Raw genomic sequence first — 20,860 nt, 5'->3', positions numbered from 1 at the left:
TAGAAACTAGCACTTTCAGAAAGCCCACTGCAGTTAATACTTTATCGTGGGCACAAAGCCATCACCCAAAGTCAAATATACGGGGAATCCCAGGCGGCCAGTCTCTGCGTCTTCGCAGAAACTGTTCTGATCTACATCACTTTAAGAAGGAGGCTCGAAATCTGGGGCCTGTCCTACACTCCAGTCCCTGCTTTTGATGAATTTAAAGAGGCTCTGTCACCAGATTTTGCAACCCCTATCTGCTACTGCAGCTGATAGGCGCTGCAATGTAGATTACAGTAACGTTTTTATTTTTAAAAAACGAGCATTTTTGGCCAAGTTATGACCATTTTTGTATTTATGCAAATGAGGCTTGCAAAAGTCCAAGTGGGCGTGTTTAAAGTAAAAGTCCAAGTGGGCGTGTATTATGTGCGTACATCGGGGCGTTTTTACTACTTTTACTAGCTGGGCGTTCTGACGAGAAGTATCAGCCACTTCTCTTCAGAACGCCCAGCTTCTGGCAGTGCAGACACAGCCGTGTTCTCGAGAGATCACGCTGTGTCGTCACTCACAGGTCCTGCATCGTGTCGGACGAGCGAGGACACATCGGCACCAGAGGCTACAGTTGATTCTGCAGCAGCATCAGCGTTTGCAGGTAAGTAGCTACATCGACTTACCTGCAAACGCCGATGCTGCTGCAGAATCAACTGTAGTATTTCTAGATCTTCGGATCTCCCTGGATCCTGATGGTAGTGTCCAGACCAAGATCAGTCGTAAACCCACAGCTACTAACAGTCTTCTCCATTGGGATAGTCATCACCCCCCGGCGTTGAAAAGGGGTATCCCAATGGGTCAATATCTGAGAGCAAGAAGGAACTGCTCAGATGAAGCATCTTTTAAAACTGAATGTGATGGTTTATTTCAACATTTTTTGTCTCGGGGTTACCCGAAAAAACATCTACATAGGGCCTATGCCAGGGCGTCAAAAAGGCAGGATCTTCTCTGTGAATCCACACGCGTCAGAAATGTCAATCCTAGAGAATCCACCCGTTATCAGATGCATCGGTACCTACGATGCATGTTCCTCCGAAGTTAGAAAGATTTTGGAAAAATACTGGCCTATTCTAAGGGCAGATCCTGATCTACGTGATCGGATCTCTCCCATTCCCAGTGTAACGTACAGAAGAGGGAAGAATCTACGGGAATATCTGGTCCATAGCCACTATTCAAAACCGTCACTTACCTCCACATGTTGGCTAAGAACAACAATTACGGGCTTAAATCCATGTGGCAGATGTTCATTCTGCCCCTATATGCCTGCCACTAAAAGTTTTTGTAACATCTCAGATGGTAAGACATATCAACTCAAACAATTTATGAACTGCCAGAGCAGCGGTTTAGTATATGCAGCACAATGCCCTTGTCCGAAATTGTACGTAGGAAAGACGATACAGGAACTTAGGAGAAGAATTTCTCGACATTGTTTCTCCATCAATGGAAAAGAGGATACGCCACTATCGAGACATGTTCGTTCTCTTCATGGTGGTGATACCCGGGTGCTGAAGTTCTGGGGTATATCTCTGGTTAAGATGGGCCCACGTTCGGGCAATCTTGATCGCAAATTGTTGCAGGAGGCGGCCAGATGGATCTATCGTCTTAAAGAGGCTCTGTCACCAGATTTTGCAGCCCCTATCGGCTATTGCGGCAGATAGGCGCTGCAATGTAGATTACAGTAACGTTTTTATTTTTAAAAAACGAGCATTTTTGGCCAAGTTATGACCATTTTTGTAGTTATGCAAATGAGGCTTGCAAAAGTCCAAGTGGGTGTGTTTAAAAGTAAAAGTCCAAGTGGGCGTGTATTATGTGCGTACATCGGGGCGTTTTTAATACTTTTACTAGCTGGCCGTTCTGATGAGAAGTATCATCCACTTCTCTTCAGAACGCCCAGCTTCTGGCAGTGCAGACACAGCGTGTTCTCGAGAGATCACGCTGTGTCGTCACTCACAGGTCCTGCATCGTGTCAGACGAGCGAGGACACATCGGCACCAGAGGCTACAGATGATTCTGCAGCAGCATCGGCGTTTGCAGGTAAGTAGCTACATCGACTTACCTGCAAACGCCGATGCTGCTGCAGAATCAACTGAAGCCTCTGGTGCCGATGTGTCCGACACGATGCAGGACCTGTGAGTGACGTCACAGATCTGCACTGCCAGAAGCTGGGCATTCTGAAGAGAAGTGGATGATACTTCTCGTCAGAGCGCCCAGCTAGTAAAAGTATTAAAAACGCCCCGATGTACGCACATAATACACGCCCACTTGGACTTTTACTTTTAAACACACCCACTTGGACTTTTGCAAGCGTCATTTGCATAACCACAAAAATGGTCATAACTTGGCCAAAAATGCTCGTTTTTTTAAAATAAAAACGTTACTGTAATCTACAATGCAGCGCCTATCTGCTGCAATAGCAGATAGGGGTTGCAAAATCTGGTGACAGAGCCTCTTTAATACTTTGAGTCCTGTCGGACTCAATGAGGGTTTCAACTTTGTAGCCTTCATTTAATGAAAGTACCTCTTAAAAATCGGATAACACGCGTGCACAAAAGTGTGCATGCCGGTCGTTCGGTTGGGCTAATCAATATATTAAATTCGTACACCTACTTATTGGAGTGTATAGCGCCCCAGTGCGCACGCTCCAATTTAGAATAATTATTATAATTTACAGATTTTTTTAAATATAATGATACAGTGGTTCTGACTACCCTGTGTTTTTCATTGTATCATTGGTGATAGCGCGCCTTCTATATGTATTTGTGTTGATGCACAATATTGGCACTTGACCACCTTCGATGTTATACCTATCTGCCGACCCGTCCCTCGGAATGCCATCACATGCATTTGTCAGGGATCTTTATAAACCCTGCATAATCATGTTGTGATTGCCTGGCTGCCTGTCCTTTGATGTACTGCAGCGTGTACATCCTTACGATGGGATCAATGAGGAGACGTAGTATGTGATTATACACGGGGGGCGGGCACTTGTCATTGCCCCGCTGTGATTCCACTTTGATTGGATGCTTTCTGCGTCCGTCAGAGGAGATGGGAGTTGTGTCTCTCCACTCCATGTACTATTGGATAGAGCCGTTGTGCTCTTTGATTGGCCTCCAGTGACAGTCACCGGTTGGTCCGCTGTGATGTCAATCAGGCCGGTTGGGAGGATTGGCCGTAGCGGCGGCCTGTGATTGGCTGGCCTGATTTTCAGCTGTTCCTCCTGGACGACTTAATACGGCATCTTTTTTTATTTATCCATTTATTTAGTCATTGTCAGTTGGATTAAGAGGAATTTTTCTGCTGGTAGCAGTCTTTTGTAAATATAATCTTTTTATACCAATCTGACAATGGTATACACTTACATCATAGCCAAGTAGGGGGAAGTATGGAGCGGGCTCACAGTCGGAGCACGCTCCTTACAAAGCTGGTGATGACTGTAAGATACAGCCAACACTTTACAGTAATGAGTAGGAATGCGCTAGAGCGCGATCCCGCCTGTTTAACCCATTAAATGCCACAGTCAATAGCGACTGCGGCATTTAATGACCCCCCTCTAATAGCTCATCAGACGTGACGCGATCGCGGGGTGCCGATGGTTGTTATGGAAGCCTGGGGGCCTAATGAGGGCCCCAAGTTCAGCCATATTTGTGCTCCTATATGCAGTAAATATTGCAAGTGATGCAACGATGCTGGTTCAAGTCCCCTAGGGGAACTAAAGCAAAAACAAAGTATAATTTAAATAAAAAGGTTTTTATGATTTTTAATAAAAATAAAAAAAAAGATTAAAAACTAAAACCTTTTCCCATTTTCCCTCTAAAGCATTGTAAAATTGGTATCGCTGCGTCCGTGAAAGTCTAAACAATCATAATATATAATTATTTAGTCCGAATGGTTGTACGCTGCATAAAAAAACTGTTAACCTCTAGAATTGCTGTTTTTGGTCACCTCATCTTCCATTGAATAAAAAGTAATCAAATCCTCACATGGAAAATGGTACCATTAAAAACTAAAGCTTGGCCTGCAAAAAATAAGCCCTCAAAATCGACAGAAAAATAAAAAAGTTCTGAACCTAAATTTGGCGACATGAAATAAATATAAAATTTTATAGTTAGTTTTTTCTTTGTAAAAGTAGTAATATATATATATATATGTGAATTTTGTATCGCCGTAATCATATTGACCCACAAAATAAAGTTAACATGTAATTTTAAACGAAATGCAAAAAAACAATGGAGGAATCACAGTTTTTTTTGTAATTTTCGACCCCACAAATTTTTGGGGAAAAATCTGAAACATTTCTACCGCGGGTAGGGGTTAAAATGTGGCTGTGGCCTAAAAGAGACGACATTATGATGTGTGGGCAGGTCTCACCCTAGAAGACTTTGAGAATTTGTATTAGGGCTGGACGATTATGGCCTAAATCAACATTACCCTTAATTGAACCCGTAACCTCGATTACGATTAATGAATTATTTAGGCCACACCCCTTTTGCATACCCTGCCTCCTATCTGCATGCTACGCCATTGAATTAATATTTATCCCGAGTCTGCTGTATATAATATACCCAATGAAACTTCCCCACACAGTATAATTCCCCATAGTTGCCCCCACAGAGTATATAATGCCCCATAGCTGACCCCACACAGTATAATGCCCCATAGCTTCTCCCGCATAGTATAATTCCCCCACATCCTCAATAGTGCCTTATAACAATAATAATAATAATAATATACATACTCACCTAACCCCGTTCCAACAAGTGGAGGTGATCCCTCTGCTCCTCTGGTCTGTGCAGCTCGGCGCAGACAGGCTCGATGATGTCACTGCCTCGCGTCTGGCGATACATAGTGAATGGTAGAGCAGAGACCTTACGGTGCTTTGCACTACCATTGGATTTAACTGTATCTGCTTATTGAAGATGTAGCTACAGTTTAAACCGGGAAAAAATAAATTGCTAAAACCAAAATTCGCAAGATGACGTGGGTTAACTGCGCTGAATTATGTTTTTTTAATAATTGCCCAGCCAGACTGTGTACGTTGGTCCAATGTGGAAAAAACCGGAAGCCTACGTAGGTCAGCGGAAATTATGTGTACTACAAGCCACGTGGTATGTGGCGGGGCAAATATTACAAGACTCCCGTGAATTTCTTGTTCCACACATGAATTACCCACCGCACAAATGTGCACAGATGTGTAAAGCAATGGTCCCCATATCACAGATGTACAACAAGTATTCCCAATATGGTCGCCAATGCCGCCTACAGTAACGCCAAAAATATATATATATCTGTCTCTCCTTACCTTGTGATGTGCGCGGTCGGTAGTTCTCCATCATGACCTCCTCGTACAGATCCTTGTGTCCTTCTAGATACTCCCACTCCTCCATGGAGAAATAGACCGTGACATCCTGACACCTTATAGGAACCTGACACAAACAATGATACAGTCATCACCCAGACACCTCCAGTGCTGTTACTGTAGAATTACCCAGCATTCCCAGCAGTGTCACCTCTCCAGTCAGCAGCTCAGTCATCTTGTAGATCAGTTCTAAGATCTTCTTCTCATGTATCCGGGAGTGAGGGGGAGGCTCTGTGATGGGACTACTGTTCCATCCTCCTGACTCATGGATGATGGGAGTCGTACAGTCACCCGATGTCTTCTTCACTATTGTGTACTCCTGTGTATGGAGAGAGACACTTGGAGAACTGAAAACAGTATTCCCCCCACAGTAGAAAGAGGGAGATTGTGAACCCACTGTATAGAGCTCTAGTGACCCCACATCTGTAATACTGGAGACCACCTACAAAAAGACATTGAGAGAATAGAACCAGGCCAAAACTAAAAAGGAAATAATATTGGGGGGGGGGGGGGGGGACGACTAGATGGACCATGTGCTCTCCTCCTGCCGTCATCTCCTATGTTTCTATATAGATGTCATCCTGATCCTCCTGGTTCCTTGTCATTCTCATTGCTCTACAACATTACTATTGCTGCATTGGTGACATGACACATAACTGACCATATTGGTGGCTGATCTTCAGCTTCTTGACGTCACTTGGAAGGTCTGGGCGCTGTTATACAGGACACTGGATTCTTCCTATTATGTATTGTCCCTTCCCTATGTGTGACTTGTTCTATAATGTAGAAAAGTTTACCTCTCCGCTCAACAGGTAGATGATCTCCAAGGTGAAGTCTAATATTCTTCTGCTCATCTCATTCCTGTCCTTGTCCATCCTTGGTGGGTCATTCAGGAGAAGGAACGTTATGGAGGAGAAGATGAGAAAACTGGAGAAACTGGAGGATCTAGTACTGCAGACGTCTTTATGAGGAAAGGAGAAGATGGAAATTATACAGGGGACAACATCATGTGTGACATACAGAACCTCACTTATTGATCATTGAGAGAAACATCTTCTCAGAGCCGTCACTACATGGAATAAACGGGTATTCCCAACACGGACATTTCTCCCCAGGATATGCCAGAAATGTCTGATAGATGCGGCTCCACTTCTGGCCGTGCTCGGCTGTTTCTGGAACTCCTATACAAGTGAATGGAGAGAGCCGTGCACATGTGTGGTCACCTCTCCATTCATTCTCCACCTGGATGCAGTCATCACCTCACCAGGCGGGTCGGGGGACCCCCGTTCTCCACATAGAGGTGGGACCCCCATATATCAGACATTTATGGCATATCTCTCAGGTGAGAAGAGTAAAATGAAGACACCTCTGGGTGGCCTTGTTAGGCGGTTTCCGTAACTCTTATAGAAGTGAATGGAGAGACACAATCTGCTCAGGTCCTCCTGCTATATAATATGCTGCCAACAGATCAGACGGGTGTTAAATGTGACAATGCCAGTTATGAATTCATACACCCCTAATACAATTTTTACAGATATTAGAAGTTACCTCAGAGATCCTGGATCTTCAGAAACATCTAAAATTCTTATTTATTACAGTAGTCCCCTATTTCTTGTAGATTATTTGACAGTAGCTTTTCTTCACATCTGAATGACAGACACCAACCATGGTTCATGGAAACCGGCTGTCCAGTGTGCATGTAAGGAAGGTCCCAGCCGTCCAGTGTGCATGTAGGGAAGGTCCCGGCCGTCCAGTGTGCATGTAGGGAAGGTCCCGGCCGTCCAGTGTGCAAGTAGGGAATGTCCCGACCGTCCAGTGTGCAAGTAGGGAAGGTCCCGGCCGTCCAGTGTGCATGTACGGAAGGTCCCGGCCGTCCAGTGTGCATGTACGGAAGGTCCCGGCCGTCCAGTGTGCATGTACGGAAGGTCCCGGCCGTCCAGTGTGCATGTACGGAAGGTCCCGGCCGTCCAGAGTGCATGTACGGAAGGTCCCGGCCGTCCAGTGTGCATGTACGGAAGGTCCCGGCCGTCCAGTGTGCATGTAGGGAAGGTCCCGGCCGTCCAGTGTGCATGTACGGAAGGTCCCGGCCGTCCAGTGTGCATGTACGGAAGGTCCCGGCCGTCCAGTGTGCATGTACGGAAGGTCCCGGCCGTCCAGTGTGCATGTACGGAAGGTCCCGGCCGTCCAGTGTGCATGTACGGAAGGTCCCGGCCGTCCAGTGTGCATGTACGGAAGGTCCCGGCCGTCCAGTGTGCATGTACGGAAGGTCCCGGCCGTCCAGTGTGCATGTACGGAAGGTCCCGGCCGTCCAGTGTGCATGTAGGGAAGGTCCCGGCCGTCCAGTGTGCATGTAGGGAAGGTCCCGGCCGTCCAGTGTGCATGTAGGGAAGGTCCCGGCCGTCCAGTGTGCAAGTAGGGAATGTCCCGACCGTCCAGTGTGCAAGTAGGGAAGGTCCCGGCCGTCCAGTGTGCATGTACGGAAGGTCCCGGCCGTCCAGTGTGCATGTACGGAAGGTCCCGGCCGTCCAGTGTGCATGTACGGAAGGTCCCGGCCGTCCAGTGTGCATGTACGGAAGGTCCCGGCCGTCCAGAGTGCATGTACGGAAGGTCCCGGCCATCCAGTGTGCATGTACGGAAGGTCCCGGCCGTCCAGTGTGCATGTAGGGAAGGTCCCGGCCGTCCAGTGTGCATGTACGGAAGGTCCCGGCCGTCCAGTGTGCATGTACGGAAGGTCCCGGCCGTCCAGTGTGCATGTACGGAAGGTCCCGGCCGTCCAGTGTGCATGTACGGAAGGTCCCGGCCGTCCAGTGTGCATGTACGGAAGGTCCCGGCCGTCCAGTGTGCATGTACGGAAGGTCCCGGCCGTCCAGTGTGCATGTACGGAAGGTCCCGGCCGTCCAGTGTGCATGTACGGAAGGTCCCGGCCGTCCAGTGTGCCTGTACGGAAGGTCCCGGCCGTCCAGTGTGCATGTACGGAAGGTCCCGGCCGTCCAGTGTGCATGTACGGAAGGTCCCGGCCGTCCAGTGTGCATGTACGGAAGGTCCCGGCCGTCCAGTGTGCATGTACGGAAGGTCCCGGCCGTCCAGTGTGCATGTACGGAAGGTCCCGGCCGTCCAGTGTGCACGTACGGAAAGTCCCGGCCGTCCAGTGTGTATGTACGGAAAGTCCCGGCAGTCCAGTGTGTACATATAGAAGGTCCTTGTAGGGTTGTCACGATACCAGAATTTGGACTTCGATACTTTGTGTAGTATTTCGATACCAAAATTATATTTTGCCAACAGCAATAAAAAAAATAATAAGTTCTTCCATTTTATAGTACACAGATAGTTGTTAGGACATACCATATTTCCTGTTGTTAGGGCATATTAGGTAAGACAGACCTGGGGTCCTTCAATGGACCCTGGGCTGTCTGCCCATATATGGTATGTCCCTCAATTACCTGTGACGCGATCCAAACTGCATCCCCCTTCTCATTTTCCCCTTGAATGATGCAGTCTGCTTTGATCGCAGCATTCAGGGGAATAGCGGTGGAGACGAGAGGTTTCTCTGATCTCTGCCGTTAGAGCGTGGCTGCGGCAGTGTAATACGGTCATTGCCCCGCTCCTGACAAATAGTGTGCGCAGTCAGGAGGTGTTTTGCAGTGCGGATGCCATGTTCGGTCTTCAGTGCAGCCGCTCATTAGTGCAGCACTGGTCGCATCACATCATGCTGACCGCGCGCGCACTTGTCAGGACTCAGCAGCTGATCAGTGGCTGTAGTACACAGCCATAGCCCCGCTCACTACATTCATGTGTTACAATGCTAAGCTGCGCGGCGGCACAGCTTACTATCTAAATACATGAAATAACAGTTTTGATGCATCGTGCATCCTTAGGTCCTGGCAGTGAAGTGTCAGGAAGCAGCATGTAATGTGCTGTGTGCAGGATCTCTGCATTATCTTACCACTTAGCAGTCACATCTTACACACAGACTTCTGTCAAGTGTAACCTGTCCTCTGCCTTCCACATTACTCTGTGCTCCTCCTTCTAAACCTGTTCCCCCACTTCTACATTACTCTGTGCTCCTCCTTCTAAACCTGTTCCCCCACTTCTACATTACTCTGTGCTCCTCCTTCTAAACCTGTTCCCCCACTTCTACATTACTCTGTGCTTCTCCTTCTAAACCTGTTCCCCCACTTCTACATTACTCTGTGCTCCTCCTTCTAAACCTGTTCCCCCACTTCTACATTACTCTGTGCTCCTCCTTCTAAACCTGTTCCCCCACTTCTACGTTACTCTGTGCTCCTCCTTCTAAACCTGTTCCCCTACTTCTACATTACTCTGTGCTCCTCCTCCTCGACCTGTTCCCCCACTTCTACGTTACTCTGTGCTCCTCCTTCTAGACCTGTCCTCTGCTTCTATATTACTCTGTGCTCCTCCTTCTAGACCTGTCCTCTGCTTCTACATTACTCTGTGCTCCTCCTTCTAGACCTGTCCTCTGCTTCTACATTACTCTGTGCTCCTCCTTCTAGACCTGTCCTCTGCTTCTACATTACTCTGTGCTCCTCCTTCTAGACCTGTCCTCTGCTTCTACATTACTCTGTGCTCCTCCTTCTAGACCTGTCCTCTGCTTCTATATTACTCTGTGCTTCCCTTTTTACACCTGTCCACCACCGTATAGATCTGTCCTCTGCTTCTACATTACTCTGTGCTCCTCCTTCTTGAACTGTCCACAACCTCCTGATACAAATTCTCTAGTCCCTTGACATCACAGACTTGGCCCTGGATCTCCTCATACCTGACCAACTAAACGTTTATTATTGGCCAGTGGCGTAATTACCACAGTAGCAGCGGCTGCTACGGGGCCCGCGGCTTGAGGGGGCATGTGCCGCCAGCCGACACTCTCCCCCCTATACGCACAGTGGCGACACTAGCAGCCGTTATGGCTGCTACAGCAGTAGCGCCGCTACTACAGGGCCCGCACCGCTGAGCCTCCAACAAGTATGGGCCGGACGACATAGGCCCCCTCATGTCCATAGGCGTCGCTACAATGACTCTGATTGGCGGGGCAAAATGACTTTCCCCGCCAATCAGTGCCTTTCAACGACGCTAGCGGCGCAATAACGTCATCTCGCCAATTCCGTGCTTGAAAGGCGCTGATTGACGGGGCAAGTCATTCTGCCCTGCCAATCAGAGTCATTGAACGACGCGTCGCTCAGCTCCAGCAGGCCTGCTCAGAAGAGAGCAGATCTGCATTGCCATCGGACTGCGCGGGAACGGGATCCTGTGAGTATGTAAAGTTTTTTCTAATAAAACTGTGAGTGGCATTAACTAAAGTGGGGTCTCTATCTACAGGGAGGGTTGTCTATATGCGGGACACTATATACAGGGGGGGTTCTATATGTAGGGAACTATCTACAGGTGTGGTATATATGTGGGGCACTATCTACAAGGGGGGTCTATATGTTGGCCACTATATACAGGGGGATCTATATGTGGGCCACTATATACAGGGGTGGTCTATATGTGGGCCACTATATACAGGGGTGGTCTATATGTGGGCCACTATATACAGGGGGGTCTATATGTGGGGATGTGGGACACTATATACAGGGGTGGGTTACCTGTGGGGCACTAGCTACATGGTGGCTATATGTAGGGTACTGTCTACAGGGGTGGGCTGTGATACTATCTACAGAGGTGGGCTATACGTGGAGCACTATCTATAGGGGAAGCTATATGTAGGGCAGCACGGTGGCTCAGTGGTTAGCACTATTGGCCTGCAGCTCTGGAGTCCATATGTGGGCACTATCTAAAGAGGGCTGTATGTCGGACACTATCTACAGGGGCTGGTGAGGGCGCTATCTACAAATGGGATGTGACACTGTCTATAGGCGGGGATATATAGCACTGTCTACAGGGGGGCTGTATCGCACATTCTACAGGGGGCACTATTTATAAGGGGGGCTGCTTGTGGCACCCGGGGGAGGGCCCGGTCAAGTGTTTGCTATGGGGCCCAGTCTTTCCTAGTTACGCCCCTGCCATCAGCCACTCACACACCTCCACCACCTCATCCCACCCTCTCTCTCTGTCAGTGTTCCTCACGGGTCCCAGTATCATGGGACCCTTACTCTTCTCCATCTAAACCTTTGGTGAAATTGACCTCCCTGGTCTTGATGTTACCTCCCTGCTATCTAGAGTGTCTAACAGCCATCTCCTCCTTCACCTCCCACTTCCTAAAGATCAACACAGACAAAACGGAATCATTATTACCCTATTTCACGTAGCCCCCTTACCAGAACTATTAATCACAGTTAATGGCTCCACACTTTTCCCCGTCTCACAGGCCGCCGCATTGGGATAACCCTTAATGTCAAACGGCACAGCCAAGCGCTTACCACTTCTTGCTGCCTCCACCTCATAAACCCTCTAGAAGTCAGTCTTTCCTCACCCTCGAATAGACAAACATGCTAGTATATATGTCCTCATCATCTACCGTCTAGACTACTCCAACATCCTTCTCTCTGGCTTCCCATCTAACACTATTGCACCCCTCCTACCCATTCACAACTCAGCTGCAAGGGTAAATCTACCTCTCCCCTCATTCCACCTCTGCGGTCACTGGCTACCCATTGCCTACTAAATTAAGTTCAAAATATTAAAAATAACATGCAAGGCTGTCAACAACCCGTCCCTTACACACATCTGTGCCCTAATCTCCTGATACCTCCCCACACGTAATCTCCAGTCCACTACCTGTCCCCTCCATATATCTGTGCCCTAATCTCCCGATACATCTCACAAAATATTCGTTCCACAACCTGTCCCCGAAATCTCTGCCGTAATCTTCCGATACTTACCCACACGTTATCCCCAGTCCACTATATATATCTGTGCCCTAATCTCCCAATACCTCCCACAAAACATCCGGTCAAGAACTTGTTCACCATCCATTCATCTCTGCCCTAATCTCCCAAAACCGACCCACATGTAATCCCCACTCCACTACCTGTCCCCTCTATATAGCTCTGCCCTAAATCTCCCGATACCTACCCACACCTAATCTCCAGTCCTCACAAATTCTTCTTTGTTTTCATTTTATCTGTTCCTCACATCATTGTCTAGAAGATTTCTCCCGTGCATCCCCCATACTCTGGAACTCTTTAACCTAACACATCAGATCTCTCCCTCCATCCAAACCTTCACTAGTAACCTGAACACCCCCTCTTCAGAAAAGAGTACACCCTGAAATAACCCGGGTGCTACTACTCCACCGGATGACCAGCTTCTACCCTCACCCACTGTCTCCTCCTCTTGTAGAGTTTAGTCTACGCGGGCAGGGTCTCTCCTTCTCTTGTAGAGTTTAGTCTACGCAGGCAGGGTCTCTCTCCTCTTGTAAAGTGCAGCCTACGTGGGCATGGTCTCTCCTCTTGTAGAGTGCAGTCTACGCGGGCAGGGTCTCTCCTTCTCTTGTAGAGTGCAGTCTACGTGGGCAGGGTCTCTCCTTCTCTTGTAGAGTGCAGTCTACGCGGGCAGGGTCTCTCCTCTTGTAGAGTGCAGTCTACGTGGGCAGGGTCTCTCCTTCTCTTGTAGAGTGCAGTCTACGTGGGCAGGGTCTCTCCTTCTCTTGTAGAGTGCAGTCTACGTGGGCAGGGTCTCTTCTCTTGTAGAGTGCAGTCTACGCGGGCAGGGTCTCTCCTTCTCTTGTAGAGTGCAGTCTTCACGGGCAGGGTCTCTCCTTCTCTTGTAGAGTGCAGTCTTCACGGGCAGGGTCTCTCCTTCTCTTGTAGAGTGCAGTCTACGCGGGCAGGGTCTCTCCTTCTCTTGTAGAGTGCAGTCTACGCGGGCAGGGTCTCTCCTTCTCTTGAAGAGTGTAGTCTACGCGGGCAGGGTCTCTCCTTCTCTTGTAGAGTGCAGTCTACGCGGGCAGGGTCTCTCCTCTTGTAGAGTGCAGTCTACTTGGGCAGGGTCTCTCCTTCCCTTGTAGAGTGCAGTCTACGCGGGCAGGGTCTCTCCTTCTCTTGTAGAGTGCAGTCTACTTGGGCAGGGTCTCTCCTTCTCTTGTAGACTGCAGTCTACTTGGGCAGGGTCTCTCCTTCTCTTGTAGAGTGCAGTCTACGCGGGCAGGGTCTCTCCTTCTCTTGTAGAGTGCAGTCTACACGGGCAGGGTCTCTCCTTCTCTTGTAGAGTGCAGTCTACGTGGGCAGGGTCTCTCCTTCTCTTGTAGAGTGCAGTCTATGTGGGCAGGGTCTCTCCTTCTCTTGTAGAGTGTAGTCTACGTGGGCAGAGTCTCTCCTTCTCTTGTAGAGTGCAGTCTACGTGGGCAGAGTCTCTTCTCTTGTAGAGTGCAGTCTATGTGGGCAGGGTCTCTCCTTCTCTTGTAGAGTGCAGGCTACGCGGGTAGGGTCTCTCCTTCTCTTGTAGAGTGCAGTCTATGCGGGCAGGGTCTCTCCTTCTCTTGTAGAGTGAAGTCTACGCGGGCAGGGTCTCTCCTTCTCTTGTAGAGTGCAGTCTACGCGGGCAGGGTCTCTCCTTCTCTTGTAGAGTGCAGTCTACGCGGGCAGGGTCTCTCCTCTTGTAGAGTGCAGTCTACTTGGGCAGGGTCTCTCCTTCCCTTGTAGAGTGCAGTCTACGCGGGCAGGGTCTCTCCTTCTCTTGTAGAGTGCAGTCTACTTGGGCAGGGTCTCTCCTTCTCTTGTAGACTGCAGTCTACTTGGGCAGGGTCTCTCCTTCTCTTGTAGAGTGCAGTCTACGCGGGCAGGGTCTCTCCTTCTCTTGTAGAGTGCAGTCTACACGGGCAGGGTCTCTCCTTCTCTTGTAGAGTGCAGTCTACGTGGGCAGGGTCTCTCCTTCTCTTGTAGAGTGCAGTCTATGTGGGCAGGGTCTCTCCTTCTCTTGTAGAGTGTAGTCTACGTGGGCAGAGTCTCTCCTTCTCTTGTAGAGTGCAGTCTACGTGGGCAGAGTCTCTTCTCTTGTAGAGTGCAGTCTATGTGGGCAGGGTCTCTCCTTCTCTTGTAGAGTGCAGGCTACGCGGGTAGGGTCTCTCCTTCTCTTGTAGAGTGCAGTCTATGCGGGCAGGGTCTCTCCTTCTCTTGTAGAGTGAAGTCTACGCGGGCAGGGTCTCTCCTCTTGTAGAGTGCAGTCTTCGCGGGCAGGGTCTCTCGTCTTGTAGAGTGCAGTCTACGTGGGCAGGGTCTCTCCTTCTCTTGTAGAGTGCAGTCTACGTGGGCAGGGTCTCTCCTTCTCTTGTAGAGTGTAGTCTACGTGGGCAGGGTCTCTCCTTCTCTTGTAGAGTGTAGTCTACGCGGGCAGGGTCTCGCCTTCTCTTGTAGAGTGTAGTCTACGCGGGCAGGGTCTCTCCTTCTCTTGTAGATTGCAGTCTACGTGGGCAGGGTCTCTCCTTCTCTTGTAGAGTGCAGTCTACGTGGGCAGGTTCTCTCCTCCTCTTGTAGAGTGCAGTCTACGTGGGCAGGGTCTCTTCTCTTGTAGAGTGCAGTCTACGTGGGCAGGGTCTCTCCTTCTCTTGTAGAGTGCAGTCTACGTGGGCAGGGTCTCTCCTCTTGTAGAGTGCAGTCTACGTGGGCAGGGTCTCTCCTTCTCTTGTAGAGTGCAGTCTACGTGGGCAGGGTCTCTCCTTCTCTTGTAGAGTGCAGTCTACGTGGGCAGGGTCTCTTCTCTTGTAGAGTGCTGTCTACGTGGGCAGGGTCTCTCCTTCTCTTGTAGAGCGCAGTCTATGTGGGCAGGATCTCTCCTTCTCTTGTAGAGTGCAGTCTACGTGGGCAGGGTCTCTCCTTCTCTTGTAGAGTGCAGTCTACGTGGGCAGGGTCTCTCCTTCTCTTGTAGAGTGCAGTCTACGTGGGCAGAGTCTCTTCTCTTGTAGAGTGCAGTCTATGTGGGCAGGGTCTCTCCTTCTCTTGTAGAGTGTAGTCTACGTGGGCAGGGTCGCACTGTGAATTTTATTTCTCTGTGGGTTAAATAACTCAATATTTTAATAAATTTGGACAATAACGGATGTGGCGATTACGTTACTTATTTTTAATGCTTATACCATTTTTTGTAAAGAACAAAAACGTATTACAATGTATTACACTGGTAACCGGTCTGCATCGCGCAATTTCATCGGAGGACAAAGGAAGCCGCTATCTCTAACTGATCGGATGCCGCGGTAGCTATTCATCACGGCATCTCAGGGGGTTAAATGGCCGGGCTTGCGCTGTCTCCGATCTTGGCGGTTGCCGGCGGCTGTCAGTAGTCGTGTACGGTGCCGGCTCCGCTCCTTCTAGTGTGACGGCGCACGTACAACATAATAATATAGATCTTATGTCACCAAGGGGTTAATCCCTCCTGTATTTCATATTTACAGCACTCTAAATAATAATAACAAAAACGCACCAAAACCGGACAGAAATTACGTCATGTATCCTTACCTTACTACTGCATCATGGGAAATCTCCTGACTGATAACAGAGAGAACACTAAACAACAGCGGTGACCCGAATTCACTTACACCCGACCAGCGCTGCTCTCTACCTCATACACGGAAACAGCTGAAGGACCTGTGATGACGTCACCACCATGTGACTAGGGTAGGATTGGAAAGAACTCCGCCCCTCATGTCACGTGATCATCATCACTTCTTTACACAGCACAGAAGCAACCGGCCCTTTACAGAGCTCCGCCCCTCATTCCACGTGATCAACATCATAGTTCCTGCATCCACCACTTCTAGCCACTGATAAGCTCCGCCCCTCCTTCCCCGATCACGTGGTGGTGGTGACGTCATCACAGGTCCTTCAGCTGTTGCCGTGTAGGAGGTAGAGAGCAGCGCTGGTCGGGTGTTCTCTCTGTCATCAGCCACCCCTGTATGAGTGTGTATACAGAGCTGTCAATCATTGAGTGACCCCGCCCACTGGACTCCTAGCCGGGATTTAACCCCTCCAGTGCCGGCCTCTTTGGGGTAAGTGGTTATTTCTGGTCTTTGTAGTGGTCGGATGTTTTGTGGGACGAGTCGTGTTTTGTAATGACATAATATTCGGGACATACAACTTATTCACTGACTTTTATACATTTCTTGTTAATGTCGTTCTCCGTGCGGTTTAAGGGAATGTTCACACGTAGCGAATACGACCCACAACACGCAAGGAAATCACCCCGAATATTCACCCCAAATGGTGGACGTATAATCCCCCCGAATATCTACTACAGAAATACAACCAGGCCGATCCCCACCTCTCCGAGCGTTACCATAGCAACACGTCCCTGCTCTTCCGGCTGTGTCCAGGTGACCCCTATAATAACGTGACCTCTCCGGCCTGTGATTGGCTGCAGGGGTCACATGACGCCTTCTGTTTTATATATGTGTAACCTGCAGCGTTGCTGTGAACACGCGGTGGAGCCGCAGAGGATTCTGGGAACAATGCGATATCCTGCGTGTCTATAATCCGCACCGCAGGTTAACCCCTTCACCACCAGGACAGTTTAGTTTCCCTCCGTCTTCTCAGATCTATAACGTTCTGGTTTCTCTGTCAGTCTCGCGGTGCGAGGATTAGATTCTGCCGGACGAGTTGTAGATTTTCAGGGCGTCATATAAAGTATCACATAATCTCACTGCAACTGCAAAACCTCTATGTGGGGGAAATGGGGAAAAAAAACTGTGATTCCTCCAATGTTTTTGTTTTATCGTGGTAAAAACGTTCTGATAACTTTATTCTGCGATTGATATTATTACGGTGATAAAAGTTATATAATTTTTCATGATGTGCGACATTTACAAGGAAAAAAACAATTGTTAAAAAATATTTGTTTTGTGTCGACAAATTCTCTGAGCCAGAACTTTTTTATTTTTCCGTCGATGGAGCCGAGTGCGGATTGTTGTTTGTGGGACAAGCTGTAATTTTGTATCACTTTTTAAAAAAAAAAAAAAATAATAATTTTTAGAGCTGAAGTGACAAAAACAGAGATTTTGGCTTATTTTATGGGTTTTACTTTTTGTACATGACTTTACCTAAAAACCACGTCTTGTGAGATGTCAGCAATGTCTCCCCAGTATCCGCCATGTGTCAGGTTGTCAGGAGTCAGGTCTTCATTGTCTGGGGGGGAAATGTCTTCATTTTACTCTTCTCACCTGAGAGATATGCCATAAATGTCTGATATATGGGGGTCCCACCTCTATGTGGAGAACGGGGGTCCCCCGACCCGCCTGGTGAGGTGATGACTACATCCAGGTGGAGAATGAATGGAGAGGTGACCACACATGTGCACGACTCTCTCCATTCACTTGTATAGGAGTTCCAGAAACAGCCGAGCACGGCCAGAGGTGGAGCCGCATCTATCAGACATTTCTGGCTTATCCTGGGGAGAAATGTCCATGTTGGGAATACCCCTTTATTCCATGGGGTGACGGCTCTGAGAAGATGTTTCTCCCAATGATGAATAAGTGAGGTTCTGTATGTCACACATGATGTTGTCCCCTGTATGATCTCCATCTTCTCCTTCCTTCATAAAGACGTCTGCAGTACTAGATCCTCCAGTTCCTCCAGTTTTCTCATCTTCTCCTCCACAACGTTCCTTCTCCTGAATGACCCACCAAGGATGGACAAGCACAGGAATGAGATGAGCAGAAGAATATTAGACTTCACCTTGGAGATCATCTACCTGTTGAGCGGAGAGGTAAACTTTTCTACATTATAGAACAAGTCACACATAGGGAAGGGACAATACATAATAGGAAGAATCCAGTGTCCTGTATAACAGCGTCCAGACCTTCCAAGTGACGTCAAGAAGCCACCAGCAGAAAAGCTGCAGATCAGCCACCAATATGGTCAGTTATGTGTCATGTCACCAGTGAAGCAATAGTAATGTTGTAGAGCAAATGAGAATGACCAGGAACCAGGAGGATCAGGATGACCTCTATATAGAAACATAGAAGATGGCGGCAGGAGGAGAGCACATGGTCCATCTAGTCCCCCCCAATATTATATCCTTTTTAGTTTTGGCCTCGTTCTATTTTCTCAATGTGTTTTTGTAGGTGAGGTCTCCAGTATTACAGATGTAGGGTCACTAGAGCTCTATACAGCGGGGTCACAATCTCCCTCTTTCTACTGAGTGGGAATACTGTGTGCAGTTCTCTAAGTGTCTCTCTCCATACACAGGAGTACACAATAGTGAAGAAGACATCGGGTGACTGTACGACTCCCATCATCCATGAGTCAGGAGGATGGAGCAGTAGTCCCATCACAGAGCCTCCCCCTCACTCCCGGATACATGAGAAGAAGATCTTAGACCTGATCTACAAGATGACTGAGCTGCTGACTGGAGAGGTGACACTGCTGGGAATGCTGGGAAATTCTACAGTAACAGCACTGGAGGTGTCTGGGTAATGACTGTATCATTGTGTGTGTCAGGTTCCTATAAGGTGTCAGGATGTCACTGTCTATCTCTCCATGGAGGAGTGGGAGTATCTAGAAGGACACAAGGATCTGTACGAGGAGGTCATGATGGAGAACTACCGGCCGCGCACATCACAAGGTAAGAAAAGACAGATATATATGTGTATCGGCATTACTGGGGGCACAGGCTGGCACTGGCACCATGTTGAGGCCTTAATACCGTCATGTGCAGCGCATATACACGTGTGTACAATGACATGTAATGTAGGAGCTCCACAATTTCGGCTCCTTTTGCAGCGCGGACTATGGGCAGTCGTGCTGTAGTCAGAAGTAAACCTGGTAATACAAGTCATGTAGAAAGACGATTATCGGCACACTCCGGCAGTATAATAGTTTCCTATATAATGTCAGTATAATCGGAGGTTCTCTTTAATATTACAAGTTATGGGCACTAGATTCTGGAGATGGGACGCTGATCCAGGGATTTATTGTGATTTCCAGATTTGGAGTCGGGGAGGAGTTTTTCCCCTAATTAGACAATTATCATCCACCTCATGGGGTTTTATCTTCCTCTGGATCAACACGGTCGGATTATAGGTTGGTCTTGATGGACTTGTGTCTTTTTTCATCCTTAGTAACTGTAACACAGAATGTCTGGAGCAAAATGTACCACTAATATAAAGTACAACGTGTTCTGAAAAAACAATCTCACAATGTCTTGGATAAGTAAAATCTTATTCCCACTTATGATACGTCCACACATGGCGTAAACACTAAGTGGAAATTCTGCAGCGTTTTCACAAGAGATATTCACATGTTGTAGATTGGGAATCTGCACCGAATTATTTTCTACCTGTTTTGTCCGCAGTTCTCCAAAATTCCACAATGAAATCTGTTGTGGAAAATCTGTAGTTAATCTGCTCAGTGTGTACATACCGTAAAAGTGTAAATTGAAAATAGGGAAGGGAAAGATAGTGTGGTTCAATGGAGAATTCAAAAAATAAAAAACTGTTATTAGTAGATCTATGATAATTAAAATGCTCAAAGTAAGCAAATAATAACAAGTGCAGATGTCCCCTGAGGGTATGTTCACACGGCTTATTTTCAACCATTTGTCTGGCCGAAAAAACGGACGCAGAACGCCTCCAAACATCTGCCCATTGATTTCAATGGGAAAAACGGCATTCTGTTCGAACGGGCCGTTTTTAACGTGGCCATTTTGAAAAACGGCCGCTTAACTCCTTAACGCCGAAGGACGGATATATCCGTCCTCAGCAGCTGCTAGTTCGCGCAGGAGGACGGATATATCCGTCCTGTGATCACGCGGGTACTGAGACTGTACCCACTCGATCAGCGGCAGGAGCACGGCTGTTATACTCAGCCTGGCTCCTGCTGCAACTGCCGGAATCGAAGCACGCTCCGATTCCGGCAGTTTAACCCATTAAATGCCGCTGTCAATAGTGACAGCGGCATCTATTGTGTTTGACAGAGGGAGGGAGCTCCCTCTGTTACCCGATCGGCGCCCCCGCAAACAAATCGCGGGTCGCCGTCGGGTTTCCATGACAGCCGGGGGTCTAACAAAGACCCCTAGGTCTGTCTTCAGCAAATGCCTGTTAGGCGATGCCAGAGGCATGACCTAACAGGTTGCCTGTCAGTTTTACACTGACAGGCAATAATGCTTCGGTATACTAAGTATACCAAAGCATTATATATGCGATCAACAGATCGCATAGTGAAGTGTCCTGATGGGACTTTAAAAAAAAATGTCAATCAGTTAAATAAAGTTTGTGAAAAAAATAAAATAAAAATTACAGTCAAAGTCAAATAAAACTACTTTTTTGGCCCAAAAAGTGGTTTTATTTAGTAAAAGTGTCAAAACAAATCACACATACACATATATGGTATCCCCGCGTTCGTAACAACTTGACCAATAAAATGAACATATTAATTAAACCGCCGGATGAACAGCGTCCAAAGAAAACGCAAAAAACAACGTCAAAATTCTCTCTTTTCTCCCATTCCCCCCATAAAAAATAAAATAAAAGTTAATCTATAAGTCCTATCTACCCCAAAATAGTACTAATGAAAACTACACATTGTCCCG

The 20,860-nt window shown here is 48.0% G+C and overlaps 2 protein-coding genes across 2 annotated transcripts in view; one reads left to right on the top strand and one right to left on the bottom strand.

The window, feature by feature from the left end:
• Positions 1-14,765, bottom strand: part of LOC142657883 (uncharacterized) — a 55,076-nt gene extending 40,311 nt beyond the window's left edge. The window contains exons 1-4 of the mRNA XM_075833426.1: positions 12,667-14,765; positions 6,187-6,350; positions 5,541-5,708; positions 5,333-5,456 (exon numbers count right to left, since the gene is read on the bottom strand). Coding sequence (XP_075689541.1) covers positions 5,333-5,456; positions 5,541-5,708; positions 6,187-6,264 — 370 coding nt within the window. The 5' untranslated portion in view covers positions 6,265-6,350; positions 12,667-14,765. The remainder of the gene's footprint in view (positions 1-5,332; positions 5,457-5,540; positions 5,709-6,186; positions 6,351-12,666) is intronic.
• Positions 14,766-16,170: 1,405 nt separating this feature from the next.
• Positions 16,171-18,747, top strand: LOC142696326 (oocyte zinc finger protein XlCOF29-like). The gene is made up of 3 exons (XM_075847680.1): positions 16,171-16,325; positions 17,874-18,037; positions 18,520-18,747. Exons 2-3 carry the CDS (start codon positions 17,960-17,962, stop codon positions 18,745-18,747), a joined length of 306 nt encoding a protein of 101 aa, XP_075703795.1. The 5' UTR covers positions 16,171-16,325; positions 17,874-17,959.
• The last annotated feature ends 2,113 nt before the right edge of the window (positions 18,748-20,860 follow it).

Source organism: Rhinoderma darwinii, chromosome 1 (genome assembly GCF_050947455.1).
Source record: "Rhinoderma darwinii isolate aRhiDar2 chromosome 1, aRhiDar2.hap1, whole genome shotgun sequence".
Taxonomy (NCBI): domain Eukaryota; kingdom Metazoa; phylum Chordata; class Amphibia; order Anura; family Rhinodermatidae; genus Rhinoderma; species Rhinoderma darwinii.
Note: the sequence above shows the minus strand (reverse complement) of the source record. Positions and strands in the feature narration are given on the sequence as shown.

Bases quoted from the DNA above. Each gene is read 5' to 3' on its own strand.
- LOC142696326 (XM_075847680.1), top strand. From the start codon at position 17,960: ATGGACAAGCACAGGAATGAGATGAGCAGAAGAATATTAGACTTCACC. The intron at 18,038-18,519 runs GTAAACTTTTCT...CTCCATACACAG, and splicing joins TCTACCTGTTGAGCGGAGAG to GAGTACACAATAGTGAAGAA.